General features: G+C 42.9%; 1 protein-coding gene across 3 annotated transcripts; it reads left to right on the top strand.

Moving 5' to 3' along the window:
* Positions 1 to 724: 724 nt before the first annotated feature.
* On the top strand, positions 725 to 22,391 carry tfg (trafficking from ER to golgi regulator). Of its 3 annotated transcripts, none has more exons than XM_039014585.1 (8): positions 725 to 884; positions 4,767 to 4,980; positions 5,322 to 5,405; positions 9,695 to 9,841; positions 10,858 to 11,028; positions 11,178 to 11,324; positions 20,548 to 20,631; positions 20,807 to 22,391. In XM_039014585.1, exons 2-8 carry the CDS (start codon positions 4,797 to 4,799, stop codon positions 21,214 to 21,216), a joined length of 1,227 nt encoding a protein of 408 aa, XP_038870513.1. In that variant the 5' UTR covers positions 725 to 884; positions 4,767 to 4,796; the 3' UTR covers positions 21,217 to 22,391. The 3 variants fall into 3 exon arrangements, with proteins under 3 accessions (XP_038870513.1, XP_038870512.1, XP_038870511.1); XM_039014584.1 differs by having other exon boundaries at positions 726 to 884; positions 4,770 to 4,980; positions 20,804 to 22,391; XM_039014583.1 differs by having other exon boundaries at positions 726 to 884; positions 20,804 to 22,391.
* Positions 22,392 to 26,620: the final 4,229 nt, after the last annotated feature.

Genomic DNA, 26,620 nt, shown 5'->3' with positions numbered 1-26,620 from the left:
CCTCTTCCTCTCAGGTCCTGGATCTTACTGGACCTAGCCTGAGCTGTGCCAGCCAGCTAGCAGTTAGTATCAGCAACACTCTACTTAGTTTGACAAGCCTCAGAGTTCGAACGAGAGAGACTGCAGCTTCCTCTGAGACCGCAATGTTTACTGATACAGCTGTTAGATGTGTGTGTATGAACCAGGCCCTTGTGTGAGACTTCAGCCGGAAGGAGGATCTCTCAACTGACTCTTTGTCTCAACAGAGGAGGAATGAGGGCTGAACAAGTTTGTTGCCATGGTTTCAGTAAATGGACATCGGTTGACTAATCTGTCAAATATTGAAAGCACTATAAGGCATGCACACAAGTACTGCCCAAAGCTTGAGCCTGAGAGACATGATATTCTGTGTTCCAATGGCAAAAAATTGATGCATTATCTCACTAAGTAGGCTTGAAAGGTTACTCCCTATTATTCTACAATGTAGAAAATAGTAAAATAAAGAAAACTCCTTGAATAAGTAGGTGTGTCCAAACGTTTTACCTGTACTGTGTGTCACTACAACCTTTGAAATTAAAAGAACGACCTGCAAAACACAGTACAGAGGAAAGCAGTCACACAGAGTCACACATTTATAATATAAAACTACATTTCTCAAACTGCGCCTATGCAGAAAAAAATCTGCTGATTTCGCTCAAATGTCACTGTCAAACGTGTCAAATAGTTGAGCCGCTGCGACTGCGCCCTCCGCTGTATGCCACGTACAGGTTGACGTCGACAAAGCGGACAGACTTCCTGATGTGAAGCTGGGTTTCTGTGTTTGCCAGCCCGGGTAACAGATTTTGCCTGACACGGTCTTGCCAGAACCACCGATACCACAGCGGGATCAAGACGTCCATTTACAGGTGGGATTCATATACTTGTCTTTTTCGATATTCCTAATATGTATGTTGACAACATGAATGAGATTCGAAACGCAAGCTATCGTTAGCATTGCTAACTAACGATTGATGCTAGCATCGGGTTTGTTGTTTTTATAGCCTAATTTATTTGATGGTAGAAGTGCAATGAAATTGTATTGCTACATGATGATAGAAATACAATGAAATTGTGTGTTTGTGTTAAATGAAGTCGATAAACATGCGTTTTTGACGCCGGTAAGAATGTTCAGTTTGGATAAATATTTTGCAGGAAGTCAACATTATAACCACGAATTGGAGTTTTGAGTGGGTCTGTATTTAGCAGGGTTCTACATCCTGTCAGTGACACAGGAAAATGGCCTGGTTATGTTTATGATACAACTTGGCTTGCATACCAGTTACTTTCCTTTCGACACCTATTAACGATACAATTAGTTAGCTATCTAGGTTATAATATAGCCAGTACAACTGATTTTGAGTTAGCTAGTTTATTGACATCACAACGAACTGCCAAGTTAGCAAGTTAGCTATATTGAATCTCAGACAAGACTACAAACTGCAATCCTGAACCTCGCCCTTTCATTAACTAGTACTATAACAGAAGGATTTATGTTACGTTACAAGCCGTATTAAGGTGTCCTCGTTAGCATAACATAACTATTAACTAGCTAAGTATAATTGTAGATAATCTTAGCTAACCTTGTTTGATACATTATTGTTGGTAATTTAATTTAGCCAGTTTGATACTGTACTGTTAGCTCTAGTTTGCTGGCCAGACCAACAAGTTGTTGCAGTTCACGTGATTTGAAACTATTGTAACTATTTTCTTGATAGGCTCATTTTAGTGTGGACTGGATAGGGAATAGATTGTTTATCCTAATCTAATCAGTTCAGCTGATTAGCTAGCTAGCTAGCCCGTATTTAATTCTAACGACATTAAACAGTAGTGTTCCATGATCTATGATCCCTCTTTCAATGAAAGTTACAGTACTAGGCCTATAGGCCAAAGTCTTGTTGAACCAGACTGACAGCTCAGGCTAGCTCAGGCTAGCTCAGCCTAGTTCAGCCTAGTTCAGCCTGTTGTACTTGAACCTTAGACTTTGGAAGCAGAGTGAAACTGTAAACTATATAGTAGCACTTGAGCAATGTCGTAAAGGGCAGTGACGTGCTGTTTGCCATACAAAGGTAAAAATGAGTGAATCCAAGGTTGATATATTAATGATAACACCATTCTTCCATGGTCCAAGCACTTTGTCTGTATCTGAAGGATTTTTTTAAATGTGATGATGCTTATGTTTTTCAATGGTTGTTTTGTCGGCTTACTAATCATCTATATGACTCTAGTCCTTTAGTGTAGAGTGGCTTATTTGCATCATAGGCGCCTGTTATTGTTATGCCCTCCTTCTCTTTCCTTAACCCTCAAGGCACCAACAGAGGTCATTTTTTACCTCAAATTGGTAATGATAGACTGTCTTTTCAATCAATAACACTTTTTATTTTTATTTTAATCACCTTTTGTAACACAAGTAAATGGCTTAAATTCCCCAAAGTAAGCATATGTTTTTTTTTATGTTCCCACATTTATAGCAGGGTGGGGCTTACTATATACTGGAAATCAGCACAATGCCTCTTGTGGTGAAATTATGAAAGTAAGAACTGCCATTGAAAATACATGGTCACTAATCAGGTTTCCTTCCAACCTTTTTATGCAAGTAAAGTACATGTTGGATAAAAAAATGTAATGACAGGCCTGATGTCGACAAAACAAAATACACTAGACAAGTTGGGATCTTTTTGTGTTGATAAAATGAATTATCAGAGAAATGTCGGTCGAAAAGCTTTCATTCTTAAGGATCGGTGTCCCGCCAACGGGACAGTTGTAAATCATGCAGCGCGTTATGTCAAGATCACAGATTTTAGAGAAACAACAAATGTCGTTACATATAAGTGTCTTATATTGTCTGAAACGTTAAATTCTTGTTAATATAACTGCACTGCCCAATTTGCAGTAGCTATTACTGTGGGAAAAATGCCATGCTATTGTTTGAGGAGAGCTCCTAACATCAAAACACTTTTTTTCTCTTTGCGATAGGTTTGATAAATTCACCTCTGAAGGTGAAATGTGTACTTACATTCTGAAATCTTGCTCAGATTTTTCAGTGTCGTTTTGTTAAATAAATTCATTTTTCATGTCCTAAAAAGATCCTTATAGCATGCACGATCGATTTTGTATTTCCACACGTTCAATTTTCAAAGAAAGGAATCTGTGAAAATCTCACCCTAAATGTTGTTTCAACGAGTCAAATTACGTTCGTATCTATTCTTCAGAGATCCTAGAAGGTAACAAGACTTCACTATTTCATTAGGGGTGTAATATGTCCTATAGGGCACCATTTTTGGTCAGAGAGCGACGCCTTCATGGCACGCCGATGACGCGGGCGGCCATCACTTGAACGACTTTGCCATCACTATCTTTGTCAAGTAAGCACCAATTGGGGTCAAACAAAGCTAGCTAGATACCCAATGAGCTGGGCTTTACGGGAGTTCCCGGAAACCATGTATATGTCGTAAAATGTAGCTACTAACCTTGTACGACAGCATGCCTTTTCATTTTGGACAAAAATTATAAGGATATTAAGTTATGAAAACTGGTTGTTTTGCAAATGTTGGACTTATAATATGGCTACTAATACTTGGAAAGCTCAAAAGTCCAAGTATACAGATTTGATCATATTCTTGCAGAAAAATGGAATATGAATGCAAATGTCTCCTTCACGATTTACCCAAATGTACCTGGGGACTAAAAGTCTTGTTGTTCACTCATTTTTCAAGTTTTCCATCTGAAACCTTGCACATATACTGCTTCCATCTTGTGGACACTATCGGAATTACAACCAGAGGGATGGCTATAACTAGGATCTTTCTCTTGCATTTCAAAGATGGTGGTAGAAAAATTACTTATTTTTTTCTTTGTATTTTCTTCTACCAGGTCTATTGTGTTATATTCTCCTACATTCAATTCACTTTTCCACAGACTTCAAAGTGTTTCCTTTCAAATGGTACCAAGAATATGCATATCCTTGCTTCATGGCCTGAGCTACAGACAGTTAGATTTGGGTATGTCATTCATTGAAAAAAAGGGGTCTATCCCTAAGAAGTTTTAATGCGCTAATATTGATATAATCATATCGAAGTAAACTTGGAGTCACTCGATGACGTCCTGTCTGCTACCCCTACGACTCGTCGGGAAAGCATGCAATTTATTAGGCTACAGATGAAATAAGTTATGATGAACTTCACAGGGTGGTGAAAGTGCAAGGTGATGAGCTTGATGCTCCTTTCTAATAAATATTGAGAGTCTTATTCTGGTGATGTAATCATCGATACCTTGCTGCTGTTTGTTTTATTAGTCAATCTTGCTCTCTTATCCATTTTAATCTCATAATGTAGGCCATTCGTGTGCTATAGCCAACAGCGTGCAGCTACAGTATCTGTATACTGTTAGCTGGAGTGCACGTGCCAACACCGGAGTGGGCACACTCGCTATATAATACAAATGCCAATGTGAGAACCATCAGTAGAGTTAAAAATGCAATGGAAACCCATTTAACTTTATTTGGTACATGGGAATTGAACCACAAAAGGTATTTTTATGTGCACTACGTCATCACGCAGAGACTCATCTCTAATTTCATGGAAACATCTCAGGTGGGAAAATGTGCATATTGTTTTATGCAGATTTTAGAATGTTTGCATGAAAATCTGTTGCCAATTGGTGATATAAGACCCCATGATCCAACTTACATGATTCTCCGCATGCTCTAGGTGTGTTAAATCTCTCATGTCCCCCCCCCCCCCCCCCCCCAGCAGTGGGAGCAGTAGAGGGCGGACGGCACCATGAATGGACAGCTGGACCTGAGCGGCAAACTGATCATCAAGGCCCAGCTGGGCGATGACATCAGACGCATACCCATCCACAACGAGGACATCACCTATGACGAGCTGGTGCTGATGATGCAGCGCGTCTTCAGGGGCAAGCTGCAGAGCAACGATGAGGTCACCATCAAATACAAGGATGAAGGTAAGCTGTGCTGCTCTAGACAAGCACTGGATTAAGTTGTATTATCACCATTGTGTTAGCTAGATGTCATCTGACCCCTCAACATTTAGCTGTTTCCTGCTGGTAATGGAAACAGGTTCTCTTTCAAACACTTGAGAATGGTACTATTATGGTTGATGATTACTGTAAAAAGGGGAGGATGGGGGGGCATCCTCCCCTTTTTACAGTAATCGTCAACCATAATAGTAGAGGTTACACAGGTTTCACCTATTCAGCCATTTCAGAATAGCCGTTATCTCAAGAAATGGTGGAAAAAAGGATTGGAATGTGACCTGATGCTGTTCTCTGCTCTCTTCCTGCAGATGATGACCTCATTACTATTTTCGACAGCTCGGATCTCTCCTTTGCCATCCAGTGCAGTAGGATACTGAAACTCACTCTGTTTGGTAAGATATTATCATACACATACTTAACCATTCCTCCCTTTTTTAGTATGGGCCTATGTGCTGCTGTGCCAAGCACACCCATCTTGTAATAAGCAAACAAACCTGTTTTGTCCCATTAGAAATTAAAGTAGGTTCATTCTGTTATTCTAGTCTTTATGGTACCGTAGTATAAAGAACTTCTATCCTTTGTATCTACTTGAATACTCAGGCTGACTGTTCTGTTCCAACAGCCCCCTCTCCAATAGTTTTTTGGTTCATGTACATTAACATGCCACTGGGAGGCAGTCTAGTCTCATATTTTGACATTGAACCCGACACTCCTACTTCGACACTCATTCTCTCATGCTGGTATCATCCCAAGGTCGGAGTCTATGTGCTGCTGCTTGGGTAGTAGAGGCACCAAGCTATACTTGTGAAATTGTCTGTTTTCACATGTCCCTCAGAAGTCAAGCTCCAGCTTGTTGGGTGTCAACCCATTTTAAGAGTGTGTTCTGCAGAGGATGATAGATGGATTGACAATTAGCTTTTGTTTTTCAACGAACACTGTAGGTCAAAGGGAGAGTTATGCTGGCTTTACTGCTTTAGGCCTAATCATCATGATGCCCTCGTGTGTGAGAGACTTCAGGTGTGGTCTAGCTGTGGGTCCATTATACAGAATTGTACACTGGCCAGGTGTTATGGATCCGCCTTAGTTTTACAGTGCAGATGTCAGGTGTGTGTTACCGTTTACACACACACCTCTGCTCCCGCTCATCTCCAATGCTGTCAGACCTCATTATGTTATTTCATGTGTTCTGCTCCCAATTTTACTGCAGCACAGTGTCCCTGAACTGTCCCTGCTATTATTAGATAGATAGGGAGTGGCAGAAAAGACAGACAGAATGAAGGAGAAGAAAATGTTTGGGGATTTATTTAAAAAATAATACTTTTTTTTACTCCATCCCGAGACCCAGAGCGTCAGCATGCGCCACAGTCGTGACCTCACATGGAGCCCATATTTCCAGACGTGTGCCAGGATTGGGAGCAGGAGGGAAGTGTCTCTATACAGGATCTTCTCCTGACCCCCTGGGTCTCTGCTAAATGTTACACACACACAGGGTTCTGGAATCCTGTCTGTAGAATTCCACTAACGTTAAGGGAATTCTAAAAGGATTTCCACTCTCCTATGTGAGATTTGGTGGTCTCCTGTAGTGTTGGACAGTGCTTTTGTCTGTCTGTCCTGGTCGTGGTCCAGGAGTTGAGTCATCCTAAATGACACCCTGTTTCCCATATAAATAGTAATAATCATTTGGTGGGTACTTATAAGTGCCCTATTTCTCACATGTACAAGTGTGTATTAATAGGCATGTGTGACTTAGAACAATTTATTTTGCGTTTCCCACTCCCTGAGAAACCCTCAGTGGGCTCACGGCCAGGGTCTGCCATTATCAACGGCAACCCTGGAGAAATTAGTGTTAATTGCCTTGCTCAAGGGCTCATTGACCTGAATTTTCGAAAATGTTTCACCTTGTTGCCTCACGGATTTGAATTAGTGACCCTTCGGTTACTGTCCCAACTCTATAACCTCTAGGCTACCTGCCACCCATATCATGCACTACTTCTGAACAGAGCTACAGCCTTCGTCTGGTTTGGGTCATATGGCGTTGCTGTGTCAAACCAGAGTCTTATGTGCGGCTGATTGTTCCCCTGCTGGTACCAACTGACCATGTCCAATGATATCCCTGGAGGCGAACGAAACGCTCACCTGTTTAGCTGAGGTGTTGGCTAGCGGAGTAGAACACTTGGAAAGGAAAAGGAGAGCCGCACACTCTAGGAGCTCAGATGCAATAATTTAATAACCAGCGTTTCAACAGACAAGCGGTCTTCATCAGGGTCGAAACGTTGGTGGTTTGGTTATTAAATTATTGCATCTGAGCTCCTAGAGTGTGCGGCTCTCCTTTTCCTTTCCATGATATTGGACCATATTCTCTTTCCTCTGTGCCCCTATAACTCTATCTCACCCCCATTCAGCCCTCTGCACCACACTGTCCCTGTGAGGTTCCTGTGTGGTGATTTAGCACCTCTGGCCTTCTAGAGATGAGGCTCATATGAGGGACAGACGCCCTCCTCTGTTGAATTATCACTCTTATTGTAATTGTCTGCTAAGTCCATCCCCGTCCAGTCAGTGCTGATGAGGATTGTGGTGCTATGGCAGCCTGTCTGCAGCCTGTAAGGCCTCTATAGAGCAGCACTGGGACTCATTGAGATGATACATGGTTCCTCTAGTCTTTCAGGCCCAGATGTATGCTGTGGTGTTTAGCACTAGGCAGGGATCCATCTAGGGCTGGGCGGTATGGCCTAAAAATATTTGTTATCTTCTCAAACTTAAGGCAGATTCACTATATATACAGTGCATTCGGAAAGTATTCAGACCCCTTGACTTTTTCCACATTTTGATAGGTTACAGCCTTCTAAAATTAATTACATTTTGATTTTATCAATATAAAATGTAGAATATTTGCATGCCAGTGGGATGGAAACCTAGCTTATTACAATAAAATGTCTAAGAGTTTTTCCAAATGACCATACCTCCAAATGCAAATAGTGAGTTTAAACTGCTTGTTGTCAGAGAAAGAAGTTGTCTTTGTTGTGAGTGGCAGGGGGAGGGGCTTGGTGTCAGTGTGCGGTTGGGAAGGTGCACCGTGCACAAAGCACGGAAGGAGACAGAACGCTCATTAAAAAAAAGTGAAATAAAAACCTAGATTCTTGTGATACAGGCATTTGGAACATTGCGCTAAAACATACATTCAAATGAATTTGATATCGCCCAGCCCTATATCCATCACTAGGCACATGTACAGCAAACACACACACAGTTAAACGTTCTGTCTCATTCACTCTCTAACACACCCACACACAGAGCTAACAGCATAACAGACCCAGTGAGCAGCAGAACTGTACTCATGCATCTTCAAGGCCCAGACTGTAGCCACTGTCAGCACTGTTCATCACTCTTGTCATGCATAGTAGCCTTTGTTTATTTTTCCTAGATGATATTTGCCATATCCTGTATATCACTACAGCATGCTGCCCGTTAACGGTATTACCTGGCTCCTCTCCTCTCTGGAAAAGAGCTCCTGAATAACCTAGTACTTCCTAGTACATTGACATTTAACCCACTCTCATTGACCATGACCTGGATGGATCTGTCTGGCCTAACCATACCTGACCTCATGTCAACATCAGAGTAGTTCATTTATGAGTTTGCCTAAGAACACAGGGTATATATTACAGATAGATGGTGCTAACAGCTGTTATATAGTTATTTCATGGAGACATGACTCCACATTTTCTGTGCTATGTACTTTAACCTCTGACCCAGTGATGTGGTGGTGGAACCAGGGGACTACTACTCCTCTCTGAGACTGCAGGTGTCTGGGGCTCTATTTCCAAGAAACGGCCCTAGTGTCTCTGTCTGCAGTCTACCCCCTTATGACCCACCACTAACAGGACAGGTGCACGGCATAAACACACACATAAATTACAGAATACATGGACAGTTATGTGAGATTGTGTGTGTGGATGTTGCTGAGGGCTGGTGTGTCCAAACCGCAGGATTCCTCACTGGCAAGAAGCGGATCTCTCCCACGCTTCGGAGTCTGTGATCACAAAGACACTGGGAATTCCCCATCACACACACACACACCTGCAGGCATGCTGACTTATCAGACTGCAAATGTCTGTGTGTAACAGAAGTAATGTGTTTACTAAAGACAATGACATAGCCTACATTTGATTTTAACAGGACAGGGTTCATGAGAGATGGGGTGGGGACTAGTAATAATGGTTGTTGGTTTGTTCGGGTGCCATGTTGTTTCTGGCTCCATAGCTGAACATCACGGTCTGTTAATCCTACTTACCCTGAACAGGCCTGCTGCTCGGTTCCTAGCTCGTTTGATCTGGTCTGGACCCCAACCCCTGGTCTGGTTTCATCTAGTTTGGTCTAGTCTGGAATTGACTTAACTCACACCGGACCATAAGAAATGTACAGACCTAAAGACTCATCTGTTACAGTGATCAGGAGGGCTGTCTGGGGGAGATTACTCCATCACTGTCTTCCATGGCTCTGGAGTGCCATAGTGTGGATGGAGAGGGATGGCTTGTGGAAGTAGTCCCCTCCCCCCCTTCACCCTCACCTCCTTCTCCCACATCTTGAAGTTCCATACCGAGACGCCACATTCAGTATTTGAAATGTATTGACGTCGAAATATCGTCTCACACTTTCTCTTCACACTCTCTCCCCCCGACAGTGAATGGTCAGCCGAGACCTCTGGAGTCCAGTCAGGTGAAGTATCTGCGCAGGGAACTCATTGAGCTCAGGAACAAAGTCAACAGTCTTCTGGACAGCCTGGAGCCCCCCTCAGAACCTGGCCTGGCTGCATCAGCACCAGACCGGGGTAGGTACACACATACACACCCCTATCTGTTTGCTAGTGTGAATTGTGTTTTACATAATTTAATGAAATACAGACATGCACACATCTAGCATATTTGTTGTAACTTTATGAAATACCAACAGCTACAGGCCGGTTGTTTTTATCAGTTCATTCATTTCTCTCTGAAAGAGATGGTTTGTCCGCCTTCCAAAACATCTTTCACTTCTAATCCAGTGGCCCAATCACATTCCACACCTGCCCTATGTTTTTTTTATATTTAACTAGGCAAGTCAGTTAAGAACAAATTCTTATTTACAATGACGGCCAACCAAAAGGCCTTCTGCGAGGACAGGGGCTGGGATTAAAAATAAAATATAAATATAGGACAAAACACACATCACGACAAGAGACAACACTACATAGAGACCTAAGATGACCACACAGCATGGCAGCAACACAACATGACCACACAGCATGGAAGCAACACAAAACATGGTACAAACATTATTGGGAACAGACAACAGCACAAAGGGCAAGAAGGTAGAGACCACAATACATCACGCAAAACAGCCACAACTGTCAGTAAGAGTGTCCATGACTGAGTCTTTATGCCAGGGGCAGTTTCCCAGGATTCGTTGCATCAGCGTTGTTAGCTTGCTGGCGTGTGGCGGCCGGCAACAGGTGGATTTGTTTATCCGAGGCGTAGAGGAGAGAAGTGTGTAAAAGTTTTTTCGTTTTTTAACAAGGTGTTTCCTTTGGTGTGGTAACATCCCAGGGTTAGGAGAATACACCCATGAAAGCCCTCGTAAGCCCTACTTACACAGTGGTTTGACTGTTCAATGATTAACGATAATTGAACTATTTATGAACAACTCTCTCTGCCTCAAACTGACGTGTGTGTGTGCTTCTCTAGCATCTTTGTCCATGTCTTCTTGTGATTGTGTGTTGACACGTGTCGCTCTCTCCACTACCCTCCACTCCCTCTCTCCACTACCCTCCACTCCCTCTCTCCACTACCCTCCACTCCCTCTATCCAGACTTGGTGGATAGACATGAGGGGAGGGCGGTGGCAGCAGAAGCAGCAATGAAGCAGGCCCCGGTCCCAGTCAGCGCGGCCAGCATGTCGGCCTTCGACCCCCTGAAGAACCAGGGCGAGGTCAGCAAGAACGTCATCTCCGCCTTCGGCCTGAGTGAGGACCAGGTCCCAGGTAATTCCATCGTTGCCGTGCAATTTCTTTTTTTCGCTTTATGTTTGTACTTTCTATGCAGTCTTCTGACTACATTGTTGTCACACACCTTACCCTCACTCTCCACCATGTTTTATTTTTCACATACCCTTTCGCTATCTCTTATCTAGCCCCTCCAGGTGTCTTGGCTGACGAGCGGTCAGGTACTCCAGACAGCATTGCCTCATCCTCGTCTGCCGCCCCCCAACCCGGGGTGCCCCCCCAGCCACAGGCCCCCTATGCAGGGGTACAGCAGGGACCCCCAGCAGCCATGGACGGTTAGGAACACACACATTCTAAATTACCATGAAACTCGCATGCAGACACACCATAGCTCTGCATGAGTGAATATATGTAGGAAACGGTGTGATCTGAGGAATTGTGCAGTAGGGGAGTACAACACTTGTGGTGTATGTAAAGTGGGTTTAATGGCTGTTTATGTCCCTGGAAAGGCATCACAAAACCATGACAACTTAAGTGTGTGTGGGAGGGGGGGGGGTTGTAATAGCTGTTTGAGAGATTATCAGTGTGGGTGGTTTAGCACCTCCAAATACCTGGGGTCCACTGAGACCCCTAAAAAGTGTGTGTGCGTGCATTGACTCTGTTGCTTTGTCCTGTCAAAACAGGAGAATGAATTTGGCCCAAGAGTTACCCCATTTCAGTTTGCTTTAAACTGATCCTAGACCTGTGCAGTGCCTAAGGGCAGCCTTGACCCAGTCAGTGTGTTGTGGAACACTTCTCTTGCGTTGCAGCATTGGGCCGTTCTGTCCCAGTAGAGTTGTCACTACTCCCAGTCACTACCACAGTTGTTGTTTTTTGCTCTGTTTTCACCTCATCACTACATACATTTATAACTTTATGGGCGAGTCAGTTTCACAATGGTTTAACCCAGATGTTCACTGCTCGGGCTTGTCTACAACCACAAACAGGAGGAATAGATTGCTCTACTTGTATTCATTGTTTGTCAAGCTGTTGGAATGAAGTGGAACTGCCATCTTGGTAGGGGATTTAATGCCATTGATGCAGCAGAACTCTATCTGACTTGGTGATGGCTAGATGTTGCACTTGGATTGGCCAGTTCCCCAGTCCTGAATCCGGTACCTTATTTATTTATTTTACACTCTGCATGCTGTGATTTAGTGGATGATGTCTCTGTAACATAAGACTGTATGTAAGCACATTTTAGATTTAATGAGGAATTCCATGTTATCACAGACACAGAGAAACTGTTCACGGAAGTGACTTAATCAACTGTATAAATAGTGTATTCATGATCTTGGCATCCATCTTAGTCAGCCAGACAACTCTTCATGTAGAATCCCCTCCTCCTGCTATCTGCACTCCACCATGAACATCATGTAGTTCTTGGAAAATGGGATGTCTGCAGTCTCCGGCCCCTCTAACGGAGGGATGCATGAACAAGGGATCAGATCAGACCGAGGTGGGGAAATAAAAAATAAAAATCAAGCAGTCATCTCTGTAGTCTCTAGTTGCGAGCTACTTTGGGGTCGTGTTTTTAGGGGGAAATGGTTTTTGGTGTTATCTTGCCTTCCCGACCAGACCTTCCCTGAGCTTTTCCTCTCGGACCTACTGGGTTTCCCCATAATGGTGGTGTTATGGAATCAACACAGAGGTGTGCCCTGCTGGCGAGTTAACTCTCTTACCAGATGGCTAGGTGTATGTGTCCTAGGGTTTGGCATCTCAGTATATGAGACGGACAGAAACAGTAAGGGAGGGGACAGAGGAAAATGTTGCGAGTCAGTCTTCTTATTTAGCGAGTTCGTTATTTTGGATGTGATGTTTTGTCATTGGAATGCACTTTTTATTTTTTTTTATGTTGTGGCTCTCCGTAGCCTCCATCTCTGGAGACGTATCCGTTTTCACCCAAAAAGACCCACAAGCAGCACGCAGACAACCACACCACGGGATCCAAACCACAGCTGGAACACACACATCCACACGGTAGGCTTGTTGAGCTGTGACTCAGAGGAACCATACCAGCACCTCCAAACCACACCTGGAACACACTGAGGTTCCACATGGTCACGGTTTGACCGTGTTCCCCAGACCAGTGGTTTTGGCTCGGTCAGTGTTCAGGCTTCTCCAAGGGGTTGGGGTTGAGTTTAGCAGAGCCAAGACACCCATAAGAGTCTTAAGTTACACAGTAATTATTCCTTAGTTCTTACTTATACAACTCAGTGATTCTCTATAAATTCCAGACCCTTGCACTTTGTGCTGGTCGCTTTTAGTTTGTCCATCAATGACCGCATGGTCATATAATGGTCATTGGCAGTTATTAGGTTCAGTGTGACCTCGCTTACCATGTGGTTGGCTGTCCTTTTAGATGTTGAGTCCAACCCTGTCATGGCAGGGCATCTTCTGGACGTCGTCATGGGTTCATCCTCCTATTTTCTTCGCTGTGCTTGTCCCTCCATCCGGTTCTCCCAGACTTCCAAGGAGGAGAGCGGCTCTGGGCTGCAGCTGGTGGGCAGACAGCCTCGTCAGGCTGCATGGACATGTTTTCACCAATCCCAACACTTCAATGGTGTGCCTGATGATAATTTGATCCCCAAACGTTCCCATAAATTCAACACCGTCTCTGCCCCTCTGTCTCCCCTGAGTGCCTGGGTTATAGATGAACAAAGTCAACACAACACAATGGAGACCGATTTTATTGTTGACCAGGAATAGTCTCAAAGGAGCATTGCACTTCAACCAACATGTTGGGAATGAACACGTTGATTAAGGGTGTGGTGCATTGGGAATATGCACAGAGAAGACTTCTTCAGAAAGTCAACGTGGACACAGATCATGTGCTTTGAGGGTAGATGGCCAGATAGCTCCCCCTCTTTCTCTGACAACACATGGTTGGTTTGTGAATACAAGAAAACATGGCACTAACAAGATCCATAAACAGAATATGTATAGTGGCTCTCTTTCATATCAGACGATGATCCACCATAGAGGGCGGAGTGTTCTCTGGGTGAGAGGGCAACCAACAGTTATAGCACACCTGTTCACCCACCTCAGTAAAGACGGTGATACTTTATCAGACTACCAATAAACTCTTCCTTTTTGAAAACATCCCCAAAAGTCTAAAACTACAGTCAAGCAATGGCATTCCAGAGAATGATTTTTCCAGCTGTTTTCTGTTCAGTTGAAGGAATACATGTGCAGGCAGCCGGTCTCTCTCCATAGAGAGCCAGTGATTTCTCTTTCCTTTGGGATTTAAATGTACAGAGCAGAGATCAGAGATGAAGTCCTCTGGCCAATGAGGCCTGACGGCAGCCCCATCCATCCCTCCATCACATTATGTAATACACATGATGGATAGCAGGCAGGAGACCAAAACAGCCAACCCACACACACACATTGTCATTCTCACTGGAGCACCATTGTGCTCACATTACAGGGGTTGACGGTGGGGTTGCAGCTGTTGTCCCCCTTCATTATAGACTCATTAACCCGTGAACCTTAGACTGACTGTCCTGTTGTAACTTATTGTTGAAGTAACTGATTTTAACTGTTGACATTTTCCATAGATGTCTCAGTGCAATATATCTGGTTTCATCATATAGGCTTTTCACAATTTGCATCATGTTATAATTGAGGGAAAAGCAATGGTGGAGGAATTAAACATGGTTCATTCATCTGGTCCAGACCTGGGAAAAATGAACACCTAAAGTATCCTGAACAAAAATATAAACGCAACATTTTAAAGTATTGGTTTCATGAGCTGAAATAATAGATCCCCAAGTTTTTCATATCCACAAAAACCTTTTTTCTCTCAAATTTTGGGTACACATTTTTTTACAACCCTGTTAGTGAGCATTTCTACTTTGCCAAGATAATCCATCCACCAGACAAGTGTGGCATATCAAGCTTTTTGATAATTACTAGGGATGCACCGATATGACATTTTTGGCCATACTGATATTTTCCTTGCCAAAAAATATATATACATCTTTTGCCTTTTTAAGCATTCTAGTACAGTTAAATAGTTACACACACACACGGACGCAGCGGTCTAAGGCACTGCATCTCAGAGCATGAGGTCACTACAGTCCCTGGTTTGAATCCAGGCTGTATCACATCCGGCTGTGAGTCCCATAAGGCGGCGCACAATTGGCCCAGCGTCGTCCGGGGTAGGCCGTCATTGTAAATAAGAATTTGTTCTTAACTGACTTGCCTAGTTAAATAAAGGTTACACACAGCACACTGACAAAGTATTTTGTTGCCGTTTGTCCCCATTACCAGTAAAACATCAAAACCTATGTCTTTCACTTACTTGCTGTTTTGTTTTTCATTCGTTTCATTCTCAGCCAGGATTTCATCATACACGTCAAGCAGTGAAGTTTCAGCTCTGTCCGCGGCCTCTCTTCCTTGGTGCGCACTGTCACTGTTCACAGCCTCGAGTACTTTTTGTACGTTTTAATCTTAGGGCTAGGCATCCCGCTAGCGGGACAACTTCCGGTGACACTGGAGGACGCACAATTCAAATAAATAATCATAAATGTTATGGATACTAAACATTTAGGTAAATATAAGTGTCCTATCGGTTGAAAGCTTAAATTCTTGTTAATCTAACTGCACTGTCTGATTTACAGTAGCTATTACAGTGAAAGCATGCCATGCGATTGTTTGACGACGGCGCCCCACATCAAAATATTTTTAAACCGGCACAGGTTTCATAAATTCACAAATAGAGATTAAATATTCACTTACTTTTTGAAAATCTTCCTCTGATTTGTCATCCAAAGGGTCCCAGCTATAACATGTAGTGTCGTTTTGTTAGATAAAATCCTGCTTTATATCCCAAAAAGTCAGTTTAGTAGGCGCCATCGATTTGAGTAATCCACTTGTTAAACATGCAGAGAAAGGAATCTAAAAATCTACCCCTAAACTTTGTTTCAACAAGTCAAAATATGTTTCTATTTACTCCTCAGATATCCTAAAATGTAATCAAACTATAATACTTCTTACGGAAAGAAGTATGTTCAATAGGAAACCGATTTTAGCAGGTGCGTCCTTTCTTCATGACGCGCGCAAACACGAATTTCCAAGACTGGGTCCCTGTACTAAAACTGATATTTCTTCTTTGTTTTTGAAGTTACAAGCCAGAAACCTTGAACATGGACTACTGACATCCTGTGGAAGCCATAGGAATTGCATCCAGGGAGCTAATTTCCAATATGCCCTTACACTTTCCATTGTAAGAGCATGGTCTCTCAACAAAAATTCCAGTTGGTTTTTCTTTGGATTTTCTCCTACCATATCTATTATGTTATATTCTCCTACGTAATTTTAACATTTCTACAAATTTCAAAGTGTTTTTTTTCCTAATGCTACCAATTATATGCATATCCTGGCTTCAGGGCCTGAGCATCAGGCAGTTTACTTTGGGCACGTCATTCAGGTGGAAATTGAGAAAAAACGGTTGATAGTCTAGGGCAATGATGATAGGGCAATGATTTCCATTATCTTGGCGTTAATGGATTTTGCCTTTGTGTTGTCTTGCTAAAATGTTCTTATTTCAAATGAGTGCTTAACTTGTTTAGTTATTGGAAGTGTGCGCTTAGTATTTTTCTGCTTTTGTGTGTAGCGCTGCATTTTTCATGGTGTCAATAGGTATGCACGTCAGCTTTGACATCGGTTTTGCACATCGGCATTAAACTAGACATCGGGCCGATGTTGGCATTTTTTGCTAACATCGTCTGATTCCGAGAGATTGTGCATCTCTTATCATTACACAGGGGTTCCTTGTGCTGGGGACAAAGGCCACAATAAAATGTGCAGTATTGTCACACAACACAATGCCACAGATGTCTCAAGGGAGCGTGCAATTGGCATTGTCTGACAGCTGATGCTTAAAGTTAGTGAGGGAGTAAAACTAAATGCATGCTCTTCGAACGATCGCTGCCAGCCCGTCTAGCATCACTACTCTGGATGGTTCTGACTTAGAATATGTGGACAACTACAAATACCTAGGTGTCTGGTTAGACTGTAAACTCAGTCACACTAGAGTCACACTAAGCGTCTCCAAGCGACTACTTCAACGACGTCATTTACAAAATAGACTCCAACACTCTATTTAGCGAATTGGATGCAGTCTATCAGTGCCATTCGTTTTGTCACCAAAGCCCCATATACTACCCACTACTGCGACCTGTATGCTCTCGTTGGCTGGCCCTCGCTTCATATTCATCGCCAAACACACTGGCTCCAGGTCATCTATAAGTCTTTGCTAGGTAAAGCCCCGCCTTATCTCAGCTCACTAGTCACCATAGCATCACCCCCCCTTAGCACGCGCTCCAGCAGGTATATTTCACTGGTCACCCCCAAAGCCGCCAACTCTTTGGCCACCTTTCCTTCCAGTTCTCTGCTGCCAATGACAGGAACGAATTGCAAAAATCACTGAAGCTGGAGACCTATCTTCCTCACTAACTTTAAGCATCAGCTGTCAGAGCAGCTTACTGATCATTGCACCTGTAAATAGCCCACCCAACTACCTCATCCCATACTGTTCTATTGTGTTATTGACTGTATGTTTGTTTATCCCATGTGTAACTTTGTTTGTGTCGCACTGCTTTGCTCGATCTTGGCCAGGTCGCAGTTGTAAATGAGAATTGTTCTCAACTGACCTACCTGGTTAAATAAAGGTGAAATAAAAAATAAATCAAATTCTGACTTCAGGAATGTTCACCAGAGCTGTTGCCAGATAATGTAATGTTAATTTCTCTACCAAATGCCGCCTACAACTTCATTTTAGAGAATTTTACAGTACGTCCAACCGGCCTCACAACCGCATTACACGTGTAACCACGCCAGCCCAGGTTCTCCACATCCGGCTTCTTCACCTGCGGGATCGTCTGAGACCAGCCACCCAGACAGCTGAAAACTGTAGGTTTGGACAACTGAAGAATTTCTGCACAAATTGTCAGAAACTGTCTCAGGGAAGCTTATCTGCGTGCTCGTTGTCCTCACCAGGGTCTTGACCTGACTGCAGTTCGGTGTCGTAACCGACAGGGCAAGTGCTCGCCACTGGCACTGGAGAAGTGTGCTCTTCACAAATGAATGCCGGTTTCAACTGTACTGGGCAGATGGCAGATATGGTGTTGTGTAGGGTGAGCGGTTTGCTGATGTCAATATTGTGAAGTGTCCCCTGTGGTGGTGGGGTTATGGTATGGGCAGGTATCAGCTACGGACAACAAACACAATTGCATTTTATTGATGGCAATTTGAATGTACAGAGATACCGTAACGGCATCCTGAGGCCTATTGTTGTGCCATTCATCCGCCACCATCACCTTATGTTTCAGCATAATGCACAGCCTCGTGTGCATTATGCACAGGAGATGTGTTGCGCTACATGAGGCAAATGGTGGTCACAAGATACTGACTGTTTTTCTGATCCACCCCCCTACTTTTTTATATGTATGTATGTGTGTGTGTGTGTGTGTGTGTGTGTGTGTGACCAACAGATGCATATCTGTATTCCCAGTCATGAGAAATCCATAGATTAGGGTCTCATGAACTTATTTCAATTGACTGCTTTCATTATGTGAACTGTAACTCAGTAAAATCTTTGAAAATGTTGCATGTTATGTTTTATTTTTGTTCAGTGTAGTAATACAATGCATTAACAGAAATGATTGTAACCAGATGACAGGGATTAACGGTACATTTACTACAGGTAAAATTGATAAAAAATAAACAAAGGGCAAACAATTCCCACAATGAATGCACAAGATTTGGCAGGAGACAGCTGAGTGCATCCTGGGGAGCGACGCGTATAGGCTATCATCGCCACACCTTGTCTCAACATTTAAAAGTTATACTCAAGACACATCTTCATACAGTTTCGATGCTTTTCACTGACATCCGCAACTTAATCCGCTAGACTTTCTGCCACACGCGCCGCCTTTTGAAAGACTTCCTCATCATATGCCATTTCTCTCCTGTTCTATTGGTATCAACTTTCTTTCGTTGTCCAGGAGCCGAAGACACAATCCTAGTCATATCAACCCATCCTAGTTGTTGCATCTTTAGGTTCCCCCTCTAAGGTTCTAACAGATTTTCATCTGTCATATACTGCTGGCATCAGGTGCAGTGTTTTAGAATGGTGTTTTCCTGCAAATTGAATTTTGGCAAATCTTAAATTGTTTTGTCTGCTTCATTACAGGAGTGTCATGTTCTGTTAAGATGCATTACCATAATGTAAATGTGGTTTCTGTCATTCTGAACACCGTGGGTGGACACTCTAATGGGTTACTCACCCAGTGCATATGGGCCTGGTACATTTCTCAAATGGACAGTAAATTGAAATCTTCCAGAACACGTTGTCACGCGCCACCTTTTTTTTTTTTGAATGGAAACCCTGGTGTGGTGGTTGTGAGCTGGGCAATATGGAAGAAAGAAGAAAAAAACTAATTGACAGAATTATAACAATATATTGAATGAAAAATATTCATATTAACCATTTAATACTACTACTACTTTAAAAGTTGTAGCTATCAATTGTCCCATCAACAATCACCCATATTAGTACAGTTATTTCATTTCAAGCTTCACCATTTTCTCATAGGACATTATTGGTTATTTATCGTAATGAACGTGTGTGTCTGTATTTGTGCAAATTTTTGTATCTTTCAGCCACTTTCTTGAGTGAACTATCACATAAATTACTGCTTCATTAACCTACTGATAGCCTAGCACCAATCTCCAGGCCCTATTCCCTCACAAAGGAGTTCCATAGGGCTCTGTTACGAGCCCTCTACAAGAGTGGAAAATCAACGCTCCGCTTTAACTGGCACATGAAAAACCAGTGAACCGTAAACCAGCCTTCTCTCATTATCCTTTTACTCTTTGTGTTTTTAATACGTCGTCGCCCTACTTTACACGCCAGGGGCTTTGGGAGTGCGATACAGGCCTTGTAAAGGGAATACACTGGTGGCCAACTCTACATGTTTGCTGAACATGGTGAGACTCACTGGAAAACTTTAGTTGGCCAATGGTTTCAGTGTTTTGCAAGTATAGTTTGCTTTTATTTTAGACTCTCTTAAACCCACTCCTCAGTCCACATTATTAAGGGGACATGCAATTCTAGAGTTTTTTATTAAATGGGACACGGACTACACACACACACACACAGTTAGACGTGAGGTCATGGCTAATAAAAGCTGGGAGGAAAGTGGCTGTCTACTGACACAGACCTGTTTAGACAGACGACACTCGCTTTGACCCAATACACACTGGTCTATCCAAATAAATGTGTGTATGTAAGAGCGAGCAAGGGAGCGAAGTTTTGTTTAGCTTAGATCTGTACAGCTGACTGTGATGTGCCATAGAGCATTGTCTGGGTGCAGGGCCTTGATGAACCCATCCTTTTTTTAATTATAGTGGTTGGAGCTGTTTGCACTAAGCCCATCCTGTCCGATTCTAGCCGTGTGCTTTTTTTTTTTTTTTTCAGAAATCAAACTGATGTCTGTCTTCCTTCTCCAGGTCAGATGTACCAGTACCAGGCCCCAGGTGGATACCCACCCCAGCAGCCAGCACCACAGCAGCAGTATGGCATGCAGTACCCTGGTAAGACACACTCATTCCTCATCACTCTTTCCTTTAGAAAAGGTCCAAGAAGGACAGGCTAATCTTATAAAAATCGCCCAGAGCTTCACAGAAATGATGCTATGAATGAGAAATGGATCACAACGAAAAGTTATACTCTACTTCTCTCCCCAACTCTGTCTCGCTCTCTCAGCAGGATACACCCCCCAGCCTGGGGCCCCGCAACCTGGCGGCCCTCAGCCCCAACAGCAGCAAACTTTCCAGAACTACCCTGCCCCCACCTCCCAGGCCCCCGCGCCTGGCCAGACCCCAGCCCCCGGCTTCCAGGGAGGCCAACAGCAGGCTCCTCCACCTCAGGGTGCACAGCAGTACCCCCCAGGGGTCTTCCCTCCCCAAAACTACACCTCCCAGGCCAACCAGCCTGCCAACTACAGCCTGCCCCCAGGCTCCCAGCCCCAGCCTGGCCAGGGTTACCAGCCCCGTCCCGGCTACACCCCTCCCCCCGGTAGCAACGTCACCCCGCCTCCTGGGGTGTCAAACCCCTACGCCCGCAACCGCCCCCCCTTCGGCTCGGGTTACGCCCAGCCTGGTCCCGGGTACCGGTAAAAGAGGGGAGGGAACAGGGAATGTTATCCACCCACCCCTCCCTTGCGTGTCCTGGCTGTTAGGCTTGGGTTCGGTAAACATGGTCTGCTAATCTGTCCATCCCTCTGTCCTCAGATATTGAGGAGTGTATATCCCAAACAAGCTACAAACCCTCAGTCTGATCGTCTGTTTGTATTCTGTCTCGCCCCTTCACCCCACTCACACACACACACAGATACCGATGTGTTATGGCCCTGCTGTATGACACACAATGTACTCTAATAGAGCTGGGACGATAAACCAAAAATTATCAACACTGACCATTTATCGAGGACATTTTACTGATATCAATAACCACAATAAGTAGCCTATACTAGAGAAATGTGAAGTTTGAAATTAAATAAGTTTGCTAATAAGGGCTATTGCCAAAATTACTTTTGATAGTTACAACATTTTAAAGTTGTAGTAGTAGTTCTAAGGGTATGGTAAAATACAGAAGTAGACTTACGGGTGCACATTAATGTTCTAAACTTATCGTTCTATTAATCGTTATTGTGATAATTCAGTAATTTATCGTAATATGGATTTGTGTCCATATCGCCCAGCTCTAGGCCCCACCCTCACTCTCCAGCCCTGTGTTGTCATTGTGAACATGTAGTCAGTCTGTAAGTACACTCACCTGGAAAGACTAAAACAGGCTGGTGTATGAAAGCTGTTTATATTCTTTTCACACATTTTATTTTGCTAGTCTGACATCTGTAATGCATACATGCATCTGTATACGCTGGTCAACCGAGGACGTTGATTCGTATTGCATTTAACTGGTTTTGGGATAGACAGTAGTTTGCGGAAGCGCGTCTACAGATGTGTGTATGAGAGACTAGTGAAAGTGTTCAACCTTTTTTTAAATGTTATATAATTTGTTTTCCTCACCGTCATGTTGGTATTGTGATGTGTCATGGAATCTGCCCTTTGGTTGAGAACACTAGCTGGGTGTTGAATTATGGGAGGGGTAGTTTTGATCCTCCAGAAGAATCCTACCATGTTTAGCCTCTTAAATCACCTCATTGTTTATTGCTCTTTATTTTCCTCACTGGTTTGTACTAATATCAATCAGAAATTCCACCTTGAAGTGACATTTAGTTTATGTATGAACTAGCATTTTCTCTGGAACCTAATAAAGGCTTTGAAACCCAGCTTGAAGTTTTGTCTGTCTTTTTGTTTTTGATTCTTTCCCTCTCTCCCTCCCCCTCACACTGTGGTTTGTGAGTTCACGGCTCCGTGTTAAGCTTAGCTTTCGAGAGCCTTTCCTCTCCCATCTAGGTGGATTTGGAAAAGTGTGGTAATGCTGGTGTTGCTGTTTTGTTTTTCTAATCAGGCATTGTGGTTGGCTGGGATGTGTGGTGGGGAAAATGTGCTTGGTCCCTCAGCTCTGCCTGTCTTTAGTCAACTAATGGCCAAAAGAGTGAAATGTGTTTTAGTGTGTGTGTGTCCACTTGCTAATGCTATGACCATATGAACACCACACATACAGATATGCACAATGCATTTACAACAGTCAGAGCAGTAGTAAAAAATAACCATACTTAAGGATTTATTGTAGAAAATAGATACAGGAATGGTTGTACATATCTGAAACAAAAATACAATTTTCTGTTCAACACTAACATAACAATTGGGATTGAAAATAACACCTGCAGCTATACACAATGTAAAACAATCTTAATTTGGTTGTTGGTTTCCACAAAAAAGAAGCCTTTATTGACATGGTTGTCTCATTTAAACTCAAACAGGTTGGTCCAAATGTAGCAAAAGATTGCAAGGCTAAAGACAAAGGGTGTCATTGGTGAGATGAATCAGAATGGTGTAGATGGATGTACTGTATAAAACGGACATTTCCTCATTGTACATACACAACACATTTCTATTTGAACATTCTGTGATGTTGCACCCTCCTGAACAGGCTCCAGAGGTGGAAAATTTGGGTCACTTCCAATGTGCATCAGTCCACATAACATTACATTCCTGGCACATTCTCTAAATTGAAATGACTCCAGATGAGTTAGAAATGTGTTAAAGATGAAAGAACAAAGTATCCCTTATGCTGTTCTTTCCAACTGAGCCCTTGAATCTTACAAGGCCTCAGTTTCTGATGCTCGTTTCTCTTATTTGGTCGTTCATTGGCTACAGATCCCATTCAGGTGTTTTTCCAAGTGCTTGACACACATGAAGTCAGTAGAACCACCTTGCAATAAACTTTATGTTGAGACTTAATGGGAGTTCAGAAATATTGTTCTGTATATTACCTTGTAAATAATGGACTAAGTAGTGGCAATTTACCGGTAGAAATACAAAAAAAATGGTTTATGAAATTTTTCTAAGATAATTAAACTTTCTCATTTTTCGGTTGCTAGAGGCGCGACCCAGTTGTTCATTCGATAAGTTCCGTTGCCATGCTCGCCGGCAATGTTCTTGTCCCAACTAGCTACGGTTAACAGTCACGACGTCTGCAGCCAGAATAACAGCAGAGTAGCTGCATTTGTGTTTGTTTACATAAACGCAGAAGTTCTGTATTTTACCTTGGAAATAATGGACGACGCAGCGGGAAGATGCGGAGCCGAGTACGTTCGCGGAGTTCATTTTTCCCTTGTCCTGCTGTGTCATCCGTTATTTCCAAGGTAATGTACAGAACGGAGGCATTTATCCCACTTATACCGCAGTTGCCAAAGAAAACAATACTAAAACACAGATTTACTGGTAGAAATACAGAAAAATGGTTGATTTCATTTTTCTAAGAGAATTACACTTTAATATTTTGGTTGCTAGAGGCGCGACCCAGTTTGTTTGATATTGATGGGTGCGCCACAGTTGTTCATTCTATATGTTCCGTTGCCATACTCGCTGGCAATGTTCTTGTCCCTTGCTTGCTAGCTAGCCAACTAGCTACGGTTAACACCGTCACCTCTGCAGCCAGAATAACAGTTAAGTAGCTGCATTTGTGTTTGTTTAAGCTGTTTTCTATTTAAATTAATTTTGATGCATCCATAACAATGAGCTGATACCAGATTTTGCCTGGCATAGCTAGAAAAGTTTGCCTTCTCGTCAGGACACTCACACTGTTCATTATGAGGAGATCACATTGATATCAAACATTAGGCTAGAAGCTAGCTAAGTACAGTGCATTCAAAAAGTATTCAGACCTCTTGACTTTTTCCACATTTTGTTACGTTACAGCCTTTTGTCATTATGGGGTATTGTGTGTAAATTGATGAGAAAAAACAATAATTTAGTCAATTTTATAAGGCTGTAACTTAACAAAATGTGAAAAAATTCAAGGGGTCTGAATACTTTCCGAATGCACTGTAGTTTGTTGCTAGTAAACCTTTCACCAAATTCAAAAATATCAGTTGCTGAAAACAACGGGTCAAACGAGAAACGTGGGAGGATTTGACAGCATAGCTCCACTTGCGTCATGACTGCAACAGTAGGGACCACAGAAATTCATGTTCACATCACTCACCAGTGGTTATTACTAGGCAATTCAAAATCAAATACAAATTCAGTATAATTGTAGGCCAACTCTAAATTTGTTAATTTTAGGCTAGACCAATTATGTACCAAATGTCTTAAATCAGTATTTATTTTATCTTTTTGGTCAGGGGGCCGGAACATAATTACAAATTTGTAGACAGCAAATTGCCCGCAAGAAGGGCAAACAGATATATTTGACCAAAACATAATTTCAACCCTTGCTTACATTTGTATGCGATCACATGTCTCTCTATTATGTGCGGGAATACTTTGGAACCGATTGCCAAAATTAAAATCACTTGGAGCTGATTTGCTGTGTTTAGTCTTTTATGTCCCCCCCCAAACATTGGGGCTTTGGCTTATAAACTCAGCAAAAAAAGAAACGTCCCTTTTTCAGGACCCTGTCTTTCAAAGATAATTCGTAAAAATCCAAATAACTTCACAGATCTTCATTGTAAAGGGTTTAAACACTGTTCCCCATGCTTGTTCAATGAACCATAAACAATTAATGAACATGCACCTGTGGAACGGTCATTAAGACACTAACAGCTTACAGACAGTAGGCAATTAAGGTCACAGTTATGAAAACTTAGGACACTAAAGAGGCCTTTCTACTGACTCTGAAAACACCAAAAGAAAGATGCCCATGGTCCCTGCTCATCTGCGTGAACGTGCCTTAGGCATGCTGCAAGGAGGCATGAGGACTGCAGATGTGGCCAGGGAAATAAATTGCAATGTCCCTACTGTGAGACGCCTAAGACAGAGCTACATGGAGACAGGACGGACAGCTGATCGTCCTCGCAGTGGCAGACCACGTGTAATAACCCCTGCACAGGAGCAGTACATCCAAACATCACACCTGCGGGACAGGTACAGGATGGCAACAACAACTGCCCGAGTTACACCAGGAACGCACAATCGCTCATCCTGACATGACCCTCCAGCATGAACACTGACATTCCTGTCTTGCAGGAAATCACGCGCAGCCATACTACTCGTTCTGTGCGTGATTTTCTGCAAGACAGGAATGCCAGTGTTCTGCCATGGCCAGCGAAGAGCCCGGATCTCAAACCCATTGAGCACGTCTGGGACCTGTTGGATCGGAGGGTGAGGGCTAGGGCCATTCCCCCCAGAAATGTCAGGGAACTTGCAGGTGCCTTGGTGGAAGAGTGGGGTAACATTTCACAGTAAGAATTGGCAAATCTAGTGCAGTCCATGAGGAGGAGAAGCACTGCAGTACTTAATGCAGCTGGTGGCCACACCAGATACTGACTGTTACTTTGATTTTGACCCCCCCTTTGTTCAGGGACACATTATTCAATTTCTGTTAGTCATATGTCTATGGAACCTGTTTCCGTTTATGTCTCAGTTGTTGAATCTTGTTATGTTCATACACATATTTACACATGTTAAGTTTGCTGAAAATAAATGCAGTTTACAGTGAGAGGACATTTCTTTTTTTGCTGAGTTTATATAGGCCTACATGCGTAAGCTCTAATATGCATGTGGGTGTTTTGAATTAGTCATCACCTTAGAAAGCGCTGTCCATTTCATTGTGTTAGGCTTTGAAACAACATCGACAACAACCATGTTTTCCACTCAGTTTCAACCTGTTGTTGAACTTCTTTCTTTAAATTGATCGTCACAGTGAGGTGAGATTTAAAAGCATCATGCTGTTCTGATGATAAGTGTTGTGATTTTTGATTTCATTTGCATTCATGACAGAGTGGTTAGAGGGACAATAGAGTCCTGATCACCAGGCCATTAGTGACCTGTTGATCATTAGCGAGTTGGGTACTTCTAACACGTCCAGAGTGCATAAGAGGAGAATACCATGACTCAAAGGTCACCTAGGATTTTACTGCAGTCATGACTCATGACTGCCGGTGTGGCG

This window comes from Salvelinus namaycush, chromosome 19 (assembly GCF_016432855.1).
Source record: "Salvelinus namaycush isolate Seneca chromosome 19, SaNama_1.0, whole genome shotgun sequence".
NCBI lineage: Eukaryota > Metazoa > Chordata > Actinopteri > Salmoniformes > Salmonidae > Salvelinus > Salvelinus namaycush.
This window is presented reverse-complemented; position numbering and strand designations above follow the sequence as displayed.

Bases quoted from the DNA above. Each gene is read 5' to 3' on its own strand.
- tfg (XM_039014584.1), top strand. From the start codon at position 4,797: ATGAATGGACAGCTGGACCTGAGCGGCAAACTGATCATCAAGGCCCAG. The intron at 9,842-10,857 runs GTAGGTACACAC...CCCTCTATCCAG, and splicing joins TGCATCAGCACCAGACCGGG to ACTTGGTGGATAGACATGAG. The intron at 11,325-20,547 runs GTTAGGAACACA...TTCCTTCTCCAG, and splicing joins ACCCCCAGCAGCCATGGACG to GTCAGATGTACCAGTACCAG.